Source organism: Pseudopipra pipra, chromosome 25 (genome assembly GCF_036250125.1).
Source record: "Pseudopipra pipra isolate bDixPip1 chromosome 25, bDixPip1.hap1, whole genome shotgun sequence".
Taxonomy (NCBI): Eukaryota; Metazoa; Chordata; class Aves; order Passeriformes; family Pipridae; genus Pseudopipra; species Pseudopipra pipra.
The window spans coordinates 1957208-1968935 of NC_087573.1; the positions used below are offsets into that span (position 1 = coordinate 1957208).

The window sequence follows — 11728 nt, forward strand, 5'->3', positions numbered from 1 at the left end:
GGTGGAGTCCCCAGCCCTGGAGGTGTCCAAGGACGTGGCCCTCAGTGCTCTGGGCGGGGGGACAAGGTGGGGGTCAGTCACTGAGTCTTGGAGGTCTTCCCCAACCCAAAGGACTCTGTGATCCCGAGATCTGCATCCCCTCCCCACTCTGTGATCCCGAGATCTGCATCCCCTCCCCACTCTGTGATCCCGAGATCTGCAGATCCCCTCCCCGTTCACACCTCAGTGCTGCTGTGCAGTTCCCCAGGCCTGCACATTCCTTCCCTCACCTGTGCACACACCTGACTGTCCCCTAGGCCAGGCTCCTTCCCCGTGGGAGGAGGTGGGAACCCTCCTGCAGTTTGGCAAGTGCTGGAGCCTCTGCTGGTTGAAATGCAGATGTGGATAAATAATGAATTAGCCCCTGCATTAGTGCTGGCATTTCAGCTTCTTTTGCTGCAGAGCAGCAGCACAAAGTAGGAGCAGAAACTCTGTGCCCTGTGTCCAGCTGTGCAGGGACCTGTCCTGCTGCCCAGGAGTGCCCAGTGCTGGACAGGTACCACAGCCAGGTCTCAGAAGGCATCTTTGGAGCCAACATGCCTGTTCAGGGGGAAGGAGGAGGACAGGAGAGCTCGAATTTACCTGCCTGTGTTGTCTAATCAATAAAATAGACACAGCCAGAGGGTTGTGTCATTAAAATTCATGGTCCCCTCTATGAATAAGGAATGTGGCTCCAGGGGTTGTGCAGTACCTCTGGATTGCAGAAGCCACTTCGTTCCCCTGCTCAGGACGTGGCAGTTCCCAGGGCACACAGAGGGTTTGGGGAGTCAGTGGAGTAAAAATCCCACCGTTCCCCTGGGATTTGCTGCTTCAAATCCAGCCTGAGCGAGCAAGAAAGCAGCTTCCCAGCTTGGGAGAGCTGGGTGGGCTGTCAGTGCTTTCCCGTGGGGCAGAGCTGGGGGGGCTGCAGGAGCACCCCAGACCTGGGGCTGCTGGTTCTGCCTGGGTACGGGGTGGGGGGACCCCCTTCAGTGGCTCCCCAGGGTCCCTTTCCCTGCCTGCCGGGTGCCAGCTTCCATCCAGCTCCATCTGCTGGTGAGCAGCGTGGCAGGAGCCCTCGGATCAGGGCTGGGGGGTCTTGGGGTGGGCTGGAGGCAGAGCTGCTGGCCCGGGATTACAAGGAGGGAACTGGATTTTGGGGGAGAACGGCACCATTTTGTTAAAGCTTCAGGAGCAGTGGTCTGCCCTGTGCCTTGGAGCCTGTGCTGCTGGGAATCACCCCTTTCCCTGGCACACACATGATCCCAGCTCGCTGAGGAGGTGTCTCTGTCCCCACAGAAAATTGCAGTTTTGGGAGGTCTGCTGGGAGTGACACCCAAATCCATGGATTTGCAGGGGCTGTGCTGCTGTCACTGGGTACACGAGAGCAGGTCCCAGCAGCACATTAAGGAGTTACTGTTCCCAGTGGGAAAATGGCCCTTTCACACTTGATTGGAGCAGCACACAGAGGAATGAGCAGTCACAGCGAGACCAGACATAGGGAAGCTCTCATGGACAGGCTGGACACCGGGAGAAGGATCCCACGGGGCTTCTCCCACAAAAAGGGCATTTTGCAAACCACAGCTCCTGTTCCCACTGCTGGTGGCGTGTCAGGCTGCTGGGTGGGAGAAGGGGACGCAGGGGTGGCAGGGGCAGGCTGAGGATGCAGGTCCATCCATCCCACTTCAGCAGCCAGTCTGTTGGGAAGGTTTTCTGATGGATTGCCTGCACAGCTTCTCCAGGAAGTTAATGGACTGGATGTGCTTGGATCAGCTGGCAAACACCTGCCTTGACTGGTCTGCCCCAAAACTGTCACTGCCCAGTGTCCCTGAGCTTATCCCTGGAGGTGGAGCCATCCCTGGATGAGACACCCCCCCCAGTGATGTTTTCCTTTCTCTGTTACAGTCAGATATTGGGTTTGGGAAGCTGGAGACCTACGTTAAACTGGACAAACTGGGGGAGGTGAGTATCCTATGGAGTATCCTATTAATTCCCTGTAAGGGATTAAATAAAGTCCCAAGGGCAGCTTGAAACACAAAGGGCAGATTTCTTTAATAAATCCCAAAATTCAATAAAGCCAAATTTCTTCAATATCCAGGAACGTTCAGACCAAGTCTTTCCGGGGAGTTCAGACCTGGCCCTGGCACTTCAAATGATCCCTCCTCCAAACGTTTTGGGGATGTCAGTGCTGTGCCAGGCTGGGAAATGGGCTGCAGGGCTTGTTCTCTCTCTCCCCCTCCCAGGGCACCTACGCCACCGTCTTCAAGGGACGCAGCAAACTGACAGAAAACCTCGTGGCCCTGAAGGAAATCCGGCTGGAGCACGAGGAGGGGGCTCCCTGCACGGCCATCCGGGAAGGTGAGGCCAGGGGGGCTCCTCCCCATCACAGGCAGGTTTGGGGTGGGTGGTGCAAGGGGATTTCTGTACCTGGGATCACTCCAGGTGGATTTGGGGTGGGTGGTGCAGGGAGATGACTGTGGTCAGTCCTGGGTGGATTTGGGGTGGGTGGTGCAGGGGGTACCTGTGGTCAGTCCTGGGTGGATTTGGGGTGATGCAGGGCTGGTGCAGGGGGATGTCTGTACCTGGGATCACTCCAGATAGATTTGGGGTGGGTGGTGCAGAGGGATGTCTGTGGTCAGTCCCAGGTGGATTTGGGGTGGGTGGTGCAGGAGGTACTTGCGGTCAGTCTCGGGTGGATTTGGGGTGGGTGGTGCAGGGGGTACTTGTGGTCAGTCCCGGGTGGATTTGGGGTGGGTGGTGCAGGGGATACCTGTGGTCAGTCCTGGGTGGATTTGGGGTGGGTGGTGCAGGGGGATGTCTATGGTCAGTCCTGAGTGGATTTGGGGTGGGTGGTGCAGGGGGGTACCTGTGGCCAGCCCCAGGTCCTGCTGCCCCACCCTGTCCCCTGCCCCCAAACCCTGCAGTGTCACTGCTGAAGAACCTGAAGCACGCCAACATCGTGACCCTGCACGACATCATCCACACCGAGCGCTCCCTCACCCTCGTCTTCGAGTACCTGGTGGGTCTGGGGGGCTCTCTGGGAACGGGGGGACAGTGGGGGTGGGTGATGGGGGCCAGGGGAAGGACAGGCTGACCTGTGCTTCCCACTGCAGGACAACGACCTCAAGCAGTACCTGGATAACTGTGGGAACCTGATGAGTGTGCACAACGTGAAGGTAAAGGGGGAGTGCCCCCTGCCCCTGCATGTGGGGAGCTCACCCGGAGGCAGGGGAAGGCTGGAGACCCCTTCTCCCTTCAATTCAACCCTGTTACTCCTCTTTGGCCTTTTTCAGCCTGTTCTGACACTCCACCAGCATTTCTCTGGTCACTGCCACCCTAAATAAAATCACTGTGCGTGCAGACCCGTCTGACCCCCCTTTCTGTGTCTCTGAACCCTTCCCTAGAGCGTGTCCCACCCCAGGCCAGCTTGGAGGGGTCTTTCCTGGCCATGAGTTTGGGATACCTCGAGACAGGTTCATTTTTAGGGCCCGTGTCCTAAAAATGCTGAGTGCAACCCCCTTCTCCTCCCCGCAGATCTTCATGTTCCAGCTGCTGCGGGGTCTGGCTTATTGCCACGGCAGGAAGATCCTGCACCGAGACCTCAAACCCCAGAACCTGCTCATCAACGAGAGGGGGGAGCTCAAACTGGCTGATTTTGGTAGGTGACCCTCTCTGGGGATGGTGCAGCGTTAGGAGGAGGTGCAGCTCCTTTGATGTCCGTCCCTTCCGTCCCCAGGACTCGCCAGGGCCAAGTCAGTGCCCACAAAAACATATTCCAACGAGGTGGTCACGCTGTGGTACCGCCCCCCCGACGTCCTGCTGGGATCCACGGAATATTCCACCCCCATCGACATGTGGTGAGTCACAGCCCCCGATGGAGCTCCCTGGGCTCTCTGGGGTGGTGGGTCAGGCATTTCCATCCCCATCCCCACGGTGTGGGTGGTGTTGGTTATGCCAGAGGGTGGGGGGCTCTCCCAGAGCTGTTTTCCATGTCCCCTGGGGGCCGAGGTTTCCAGAACGTGCTGTCCCCATCGGGGTGAGAGGTGATTAGAAAGGACAGAGCTCCTGGAGGTCGTTTCCCTGCTCCAGGAGCCTCATCCCTGGAAAAGTGGGGGGGGGGGGGGGCCCGCGGGGCTCGTCCCTCCCTAATCCCGGGGGTGTCTCCCGCGCTCCAGGGGCGTGGGGTGCATCCACTACGAGATGGTGACGGGGCGGCCCATGTTCCCCGGCTCCACGGTGAAGGAGGAGCTGCACCTCATCTTCAGGCTGCTGGGTGAGGGCTGCGCTGTGCCCGCGTCCCCACGCGAGGGCAGTGGCTGCCCGCGGGAGCGGCGGGAGCGGGCACGGCCGGGATGGGGCGGGAGGGGGTGGGAGGGGGAAAGCAGGGGTGGGATGGGGTGGGATGGGGCGGAAGGGGGTGGGCTGATGTGGGATGGAGTGGATTGGGGCGGGCAGGAGTGAGCAGGGTTGGGCAGGGGTGAGAAGGGATGGGCTGGCAGGGGGTGGGGTGGGCAGAGGTGGGCACGCGTGCTCTGGGGTGGGCTTAGGTGGGTTGGCGTGGGCAGGGGTGAATAGGGGTGGGCAGAGGTGGGCACACGTGCTCTGGGGGGGGCAGGGTTTGGCAGTGGTGGACTGGGGTGGGCAGGCGTGGGATGGGGTGGGCAGAGGTGGACACACCTGCTCTGGAGTGGGTTGGGGTGGGCAGAGGTGGGATGGGGTGGGCAGGGGTGGACACGCGTGCTCTGGGGTGGGTTGGGGTGGGCAGGGTTTGGCAGGAGTGCCCTGGGGTAGACAGGGTTTGGCAAGGGTGGGCTGAGGTGGGCAGGAGTGAACAGGGCAGGCATGGGATGAGGTGGGCAGGGGTGGGCTCACATGCTCTGGGGTGGGCTGGGGTGGGCAGGGTTTGGCAAGGATGGGATGGTGTGGGCAGAGGTGGGCACATGTACTCTGGGGTGGGCAGGAGGACACAGGGGTGGGCAGGCATGGGGTAGCAGGGCAAGTGTGAGCAGGGAGGTGGGCAGGGCTGGTCTGGCACAGGTAGGGGTGGGCAGAGTCTGCCCATAGCCCCCCTCCAGGCTGGCAGAGGTGGGAGGGTGAGGTGCTCCTCACTGGCTGCCCCAGGCAGTGCCAGCCACATCCTCTCTCTCTCGGGGACAGGAGACCCACACTCAGGAGGCTTTTCCTTCTGTACCAAATGACCGTGACAGGTTCCCCTGTGCCCCCCTCCCAGGTACCCCCACAGAGGACACCTGGCCTGGGATCACATCCAACGAGGAGTTCAAGGCTTACAACTTCACCCAGTACCGAGCCCAGCCCTTGATAAATCACGCCCCCAGGTACCTGCTGGAGCAGGGACACCAAAGCCATGGGGGGCTTGTGCTGGGTGGAAAGGGGAGCCTGGGGAGACCAGTTTCATTTTCTCCTTGTGGTGCCAGAGGCTGCAGTGCCTCTTGTCCCTGGGTGCAATTGTTTGACTGTCTCCTGGTTTTATTCCCTCTTTCTCTCAGGCTGGACTCAGAAGGCATTGACCTGCTGGCAAACCTCCTTCTGGTGAGTGGCAGAGCAGCCCAGGTGGGTGGCAAAGGGATTTGTTCCAGGGAAGGTGCTCTGGCTGCCCTCACACTGGCACTGGAGCCGGGCAGGAGAGGAGCTGTGGCTGCAGGATCAGCCCTGGCCCTACAGCTGTCCCAAAGCACCTCCCACCAAGGCTGGTGAACCCTTTACCCTGTGTCCTCTCCCACACAAGTGAGAGGGCACAAAGCTGATGATCCATGAGGTACAACGTGGCCAGGGCATTCCTGTGCTCCCACAGCGTGTGCTGTGCCCTGGGCTGCCACAAATGGCACTGGGAACTGCCTGCACCCCCCCCGCCGGGTTTGTCACCCAGCACGTGGCATTGCTGGGGCTCTCAGACGGGCAGAGGTGCCCAGATGTGCCCACACGTGGCCTCTGTGCCCGCTGGGCGCCGTCCCACCCGTGCAGACCATGTGTAACATCCTCTCTCTGGGGCTTTGTGCAGTACAGGGTCAAGAGCCGGATCTCAGCAGAGGCAGCCCTGCAGCACCCCTACTTCAAGAGCCTGGGAGACAGGGTGCACCTCCTGCCTGACAGTAAGTGCTGCCTGTCCCCTCGTGTGGAGCAGAGAGGGGTTCCTGGGCAGCCCCAGGGGGTGGGTGGTTGGCAGCCCCCTTGTCTTTGCTCACTCAGAGGTGCTCCTGCAGCAGGGTGGGGTGGGAGCTGGATGGCTGTGAGAGCAAGGAATAATTTAGGCAGGATGGGGAGGAATAGGAGAGAGAGAGAAGAGCTCTGATGAGAGGCCACGTGTCAAGGCTGTCCCCCTCCCCGGCTCTGGGGTTGTGGATCAGCTGCGCTGACCCCTCTCTCTGCCCCCTCTGCCCAGATGCCTCCATCTTCTCCCTGAAGGAGATCCAGCTTCAAAAGGACCCTGGCTACCGAGGCTCAGCCTTCCAGCAGTCAGGTAGGACTGGGGAAAAGCCCTCTGCCCTCTCCCAAGCTGTGCCATGGATCATTCTGGCACTGGGGTTACTCCCAGTGGGTCCCACATAGGAAAAAGCCCAACCTGCTCCCTGTTACCTCCTTTAGTCCACAAATCACCCCTGGGGCATCCTTGCTTGTCACCTACCACGGTACTAAAGTCACTTTTAGGTGTCCTGAGGCACAGCTCCTTCCTCCCTGGATGCCACGGGCTCAGGATCTCCCAACCCAGAGCACCTCAGGGCTCAGCTGCTCTGCAGAGCCACTGTCTGACCTCCCTGACCCATCTCTCTCTCTCTCTCTCTCTCTCTCTCTTCCTCAGCCCGAGGGAAGAACAGGAGGCAGAGTATATTTTAAACCTGGATCTCATGTTCCCCTTGTCACCATGGAGATGGAAGCACTGAGAAAGGAGACAGGCAGCGAGCTCCCACCCGACCCCCCGCAGGATTCCCGGCCGGGGCAGGACAATGCTGAAGTGCCCTTGGCCTCAGGATGTCCCTGTGTGTCCCCAAACCCCCTGGAGCTGCTGCTGATGGACCTGTGGCCTTGTTTTCCCCCTCCTGTTTCCGTGTTGTCCCCGTCAGACACGTGAGCTGCCACCCACCCCCTGAGCAGGGGCTCCACTGAGGAGCTGCAGGACCACGAGCTGGTACAGCTGCACCCCGGGGGTGAGCTGGGCACCCTGGGGGTTCTGTGAAGCACGGGGTGGTGTCTCCCAAGCTGTGGTGTCTGGCCCAGGCAGGCGTTTCTGAACATTTACCTTTGCTCAGACAACCTGCTCTGCACCCCCAGTTTCTCGGGGGGGACACTTTGCAGCTGCGAGTCGTGGGCATGACCCAGCCTGGCACTGGGAGGCTGCCCCTGGAGCACAGAAACCAGGGCAGCCCTCCCTTGTTTCCCTTGCTTCTGCCTGCAGAGCCCCTTTTTTTTCTCTCCCCATCTTTGGTCCCTGAGTCCTGACAAGGATGGGGCAGCTGGAAGGGGAGGGCTCCCCGTCGCTTCTCCCTCCACATCTCCCCCTCCTTGCCGTCATCGTGGTCCCAAATTCAGCCAGCTGGGATGTCCCAAATTCAGCCAGCTGGGATGTCCCAAATTCAGCCAGCTGGGATGTCCTGAGCTGGGGGCAGGTACCTGTGCAGAGGAGGGGCCAGGTGAGCCCTGGCTCTGTGCTGTGCCCTCCAACCAGCCTTTCCCAGGCACCCACGGAGCAGCCCCTTCCTCATCCCCCCCCAGCCACGACCCTCTCTGACCCCACAAGGGGCAGGATGGGGGTCCCAGGCAGTGTCTCAGGAGCACATCTCCCCCCCCATCCCATCCCTGAGCCCCCACAGCACAAGGCAGAGCCCGAGTCCCTCTCAGCAGAGCGCTGCACACGCCCACCTCAGCGTGCTTCTCCCGGAGGAAGGGGGAGAGGTGCCAAACCTCCCCCAGCTCAGCTGTGGGCACCAGAAATAGAGCTGGAGAGAAGCAAACCGTCCCTCGAGCCTCCCTGCCTGCCCTCGGGGTGGGGATTGTCCCAGCCCCGGCTCAGGTGGCTCTGGGGACAGAGGGGGGTGAGAGGTGTGAGGTGTGAGCGTGCTGTGCCGCTGGAGGCTGCCCTGGCTGTGTTTTCCCCTCCACACCCTTCAGGAAGATGCCAAATCCCTCCTGAGCGAAGGGGCCCTGCTGCACCTCTCCCCCACAGCCTGCAAACAGCCTGCAAGTGTGTGAGCATGGCAAGAAGTCTCTCTACTGTACATTATTCCTGTCATTGGACGACTGGTCCCCTCAGCCACTGCTCCTGCAGCCCGTGGGTGTGACCAGGAGGATCTGGATGTGGCCAGTGCTGTGAGTGCCACCTGGGACCGGCCTGGCAGGGTGTGCTGGTGCCTTGGGGTGCCCTGCTCAGGGGATGGCAGCTCCCTGTGCTGCTGTTCCCCCACGGAGCAGGGAGTGAGGGCTGGTGTCTGCTTTGCTGTGCGTCATTTCCTCTGTGAGCCTTGGAAAACACGCAGCAGGAGGATAAAAGTGGGGACTCCAGAGGTCCCCAGAGCCCCTGGGACGGCTCCTCCCTGTGCCAGTGCTGGCTGCTCCCTGTGAGCTTCCCCATCCCAGCCAAGCTGTTCATTGGGGTCTGTCCTAGACAAGCATCCAGACGTCTGCATTGTTTGAGGTTTGCCCATCCCTGCTCTGTTCCCTCTCGCCGTGTCCAGCTCCCAGCAGGCTGAATAGCTCATTAATTGTTTCCATTTGATAGGGAAGAGCGTGAGCAGCCACCAGCCCCAGTGACGCAGTTCAGCCCCGTGGCAGGGCCGTGCTCTCCCGGCCCCACTCCCGGCTCCTGCTGCCGGGGAGCTCCGCAGAGGGAGGGCTTGGCTGGAGCCACTCGGGGCTCTCACTCTGCCCTCTTTCCTTTCCCAAAGGAATTTCCTCGGATGTGTGGGGCAGACTTGCACTTCCCGGGAGCTCGGCAGGCAGGAGGGCTCAGGGGGTGCAGCAGCACCTTCAGGTCCCTGGGGGAGAGGAGTGCTGCTGTGTGCAGGGGAACAGAGCCTGGATCAGACCAGGGAAAGCAGGAATCTCCTTCACCCGGCCTTGGGAAGCCCACTCAGGACACGTGTGAGCAGCCCTCCTGCAGTTTTCTTGCTTGGCATTGCCATCCCCGTGGGGCATAAACCTTCCTGGGGCACTGGATGCCCAGCTGAGCCATCCCACATTCCCACTGGGACGATGGAGACAGGACACATCGGATCAGTGTGGCCTCAGCTCTCCCTCCATCAGAGAGACATTCCTGCTGAAGGTCAAAGTCACCTACAGACACCACTGGGGGAAAGACTTGGCCATGCCCATGGAGCCAGGGGGCATTCCCAGGATCAGACAAGGCAAAGACAAAGGGCCTGGTGGCTCCTGTTTATTCTTTCCTAACCTTTGCCTTTCCTACAAATCCTCCCCAGAGGAGACACTCTTATTTATTAGCCCCACTAACAGCCCCAGTCTGAGATAACCCCTTTTGTTCCACTCATTTAGTGGGTATTTGATTCCCACCAGGAGGTGATAGGGTGTGTAAATATTTGGTGCCCCACTGAGCAAGGTGAGCCTGGAGCCAAATCCCTCTTCTCCATCTCTGGGATAGCATTCCAGTCTCCATGAGCTGGCTTTATGAGGAGAGGGATCTCTTGGATACCCCCTTCTCTCCTCCCTGTGCCCACTCCAGCAGCTCATCCCTGGCAGGAAGAGCTTTCCCAGGTTTTGGAGCACCAGCCAGCTCCCAAGTTGGATTTCTTATTATAATTCTGGGAATTTCTGTGGCTCTCCAGCATTTTTTTTTCCCTTGTTTTATGGATTCTCCCATCCAGTGCTTTGTGGAGCAGCTGCCACTCCTGGCAGATGGGGAGTCCTGACAAAAGGGAATTGTTGCTTTGTTCTTCCACACATTTTTCTTGGAATTTTTTCTCTTTTTTTGGTTTCTTTTTACCAGTCCTGGTGAAAAACAGGAGTTTTGGCCATGCCCTCAGGAAAGGCTCTGTTCTCCCAACTTTTCAGCTCACGGCTGGGTAAAGGAATGTAAGTAAAGTGATGTGCAAAGTGAGGGCTGTGTTTGGGACCACAGTAACACTTGGAGGCAGAGCTGGTTCCTCTCATTTCATCTCTCCCTTCCCACCTGCACACGCCTTTCCTGGCCCAACCCTTTGCCAGATCTATGTCAAGATTTTAAACAACAAAACTACATTGGATCTTGGAGACTGAGGACAAAATAAATGCCTTTTTTTATTTTTTTTTTCCTCTCCCTTACACACGAGGAAAAAAAAAACAACCAACCTAATTAAAGGGCATTTTCCCAAGGTTCTCCAATGTTTTCTTTGGGGTTTTTTCACCTGATCTCACCTGCCAACAGCTCTGGCTCTGCCTGGTGGTGCTGCTCCAGCTGTGCTGCACATCTGCCCTGTCTCTGTGCGCTCTTGTAAAAGCTGATTTTGGATGTCCCTGAGCCCCCCCTGTCTGGGCACAAACGCTCTGAAACCCATTTTCGAGTTTCTCCTCCCTCCTCAGCATCGTGCTTGTCCTGCAGCAGGAAAAATGGATGCAAGTGGCCAGGATGCACAAACTGTGAACGTCCTCTGGGGTTGGTTCATTTGCAGAAGAGCAGTAATATATTTAACGAGTGTTGTACGAGCGAAAGACGCGTTTTAAAAGAAACGGTTTTAAAGATTTATTCCGAAAGGAGCAACCATTTCTTTTTTTTTTTTTTTAAATAGAAAGTTTTTTCTGGAATAAATGGAAAGGCACAAAGGAAAAAAAAAAAAAAGAATAAAAGATTGTATCCATCTACCAGTCTGGTGTCTCTGTGTTTAATAAGAATATTTCAATTTTTGCATTTCAGGTGTGACACGGGCTATTTTGTGGCTGTGCTCGTTTCATTGCTAAGGCTTTAATATTTAATTTAAAAATTTAATTTAAATATTTAATTTAAATATTTAATTTAAATATAATAATTTACATTATTATGTTACATCTCAAATATTACATTATTATGTGTTGTGAATGCCCCAAAGCCAAGACTGGACAACAAACTGTGTGGAATATGGGATGGGTTTGCACAGGATTTAATTTTTCTCTTTTCTCTTTTTTTTTTGGTAGGAGAAGGACCTGCTTTGGGTTTTGAGGCTCAGGTAGGTGGGGCTGAAGGAAGGGGGGTCATCTCAGGTGGGCAGGTCCCGTGGAAGGGGTGAGCTGCTCCGTGGTGAGTGTTCATTCCATGCCACTCCATTCCGTGCCACCTTTGCTCCTTCCCACGGAATCATTCCCACGGCTTTCCCTGCTGCTCCAGGACACCTCTCCTGCTACCAGGGCACTTTTGGGCTGGGTGTGGTGAACTCCCAAAGGGCACAAAAGGAGTTTGCCCAGCAGCTGACCTCTGCAGGGGGCTGAAACCCAAGACCTGGGAGACTCGTGCGTAATAGGAAGGTGTTCCTGTGGTCCCTTGCGTGGCTCCTGAGGCCCTGAATAAATATTGCCATAAGCCTGTCGGGCAAATAAGGCCCAAGGCTGACAAGCCCAGCCCAGGCTTGCAAACCAGCCAGAGGGCAGAGCTGGGGAAGGGACAGGGGAGCCCTTTTTCCCACAGATCCAGCAGCTAAAATCCCCCTGGGAGCAGAGTTACTCAGCTCCACTGTCCCCTTTGCATATTCCTGCTCTCTGCTGTCAGTGCTGGGGAGAATCTCCAGCCACCAGTGCC

General features: G+C 57.9%; 1 protein-coding gene across 2 annotated transcripts in view; it reads left to right on the forward strand.

Annotated features, from left to right (window-relative positions):
* Positions 1 to 7287, forward strand: part of CDK18 (cyclin dependent kinase 18) — a 51850-nt gene extending 44563 nt beyond the window's left edge. For both annotated transcript variants that reach the window (XM_064635533.1, XM_064635532.1), the window contains 12 exons: positions 1924 to 1980; positions 2262 to 2376; positions 2943 to 3037; positions 3132 to 3194; positions 3553 to 3676; positions 3755 to 3875; positions 4194 to 4291; positions 5249 to 5354; positions 5526 to 5568; positions 6038 to 6128; positions 6419 to 6496; positions 6836 to 7287. In XM_064635533.1, the coding sequence (XP_064491603.1) occupies positions 1924 to 1980; positions 2262 to 2376; positions 2943 to 3037; positions 3132 to 3194; positions 3553 to 3676; positions 3755 to 3875; positions 4194 to 4291; positions 5249 to 5354; positions 5526 to 5568; positions 6038 to 6128; positions 6419 to 6496; positions 6836 to 6870 (1026 nt within the window). In that variant the 3' untranslated portion in view covers positions 6871 to 7287. The remainder of the gene's footprint in view (positions 1 to 1923; positions 1981 to 2261; positions 2377 to 2942; positions 3038 to 3131; positions 3195 to 3552; positions 3677 to 3754; positions 3876 to 4193; positions 4292 to 5248; positions 5355 to 5525; positions 5569 to 6037; positions 6129 to 6418; positions 6497 to 6835) is intronic.
* Positions 7288 to 11728: the final 4441 nt, after the last annotated feature.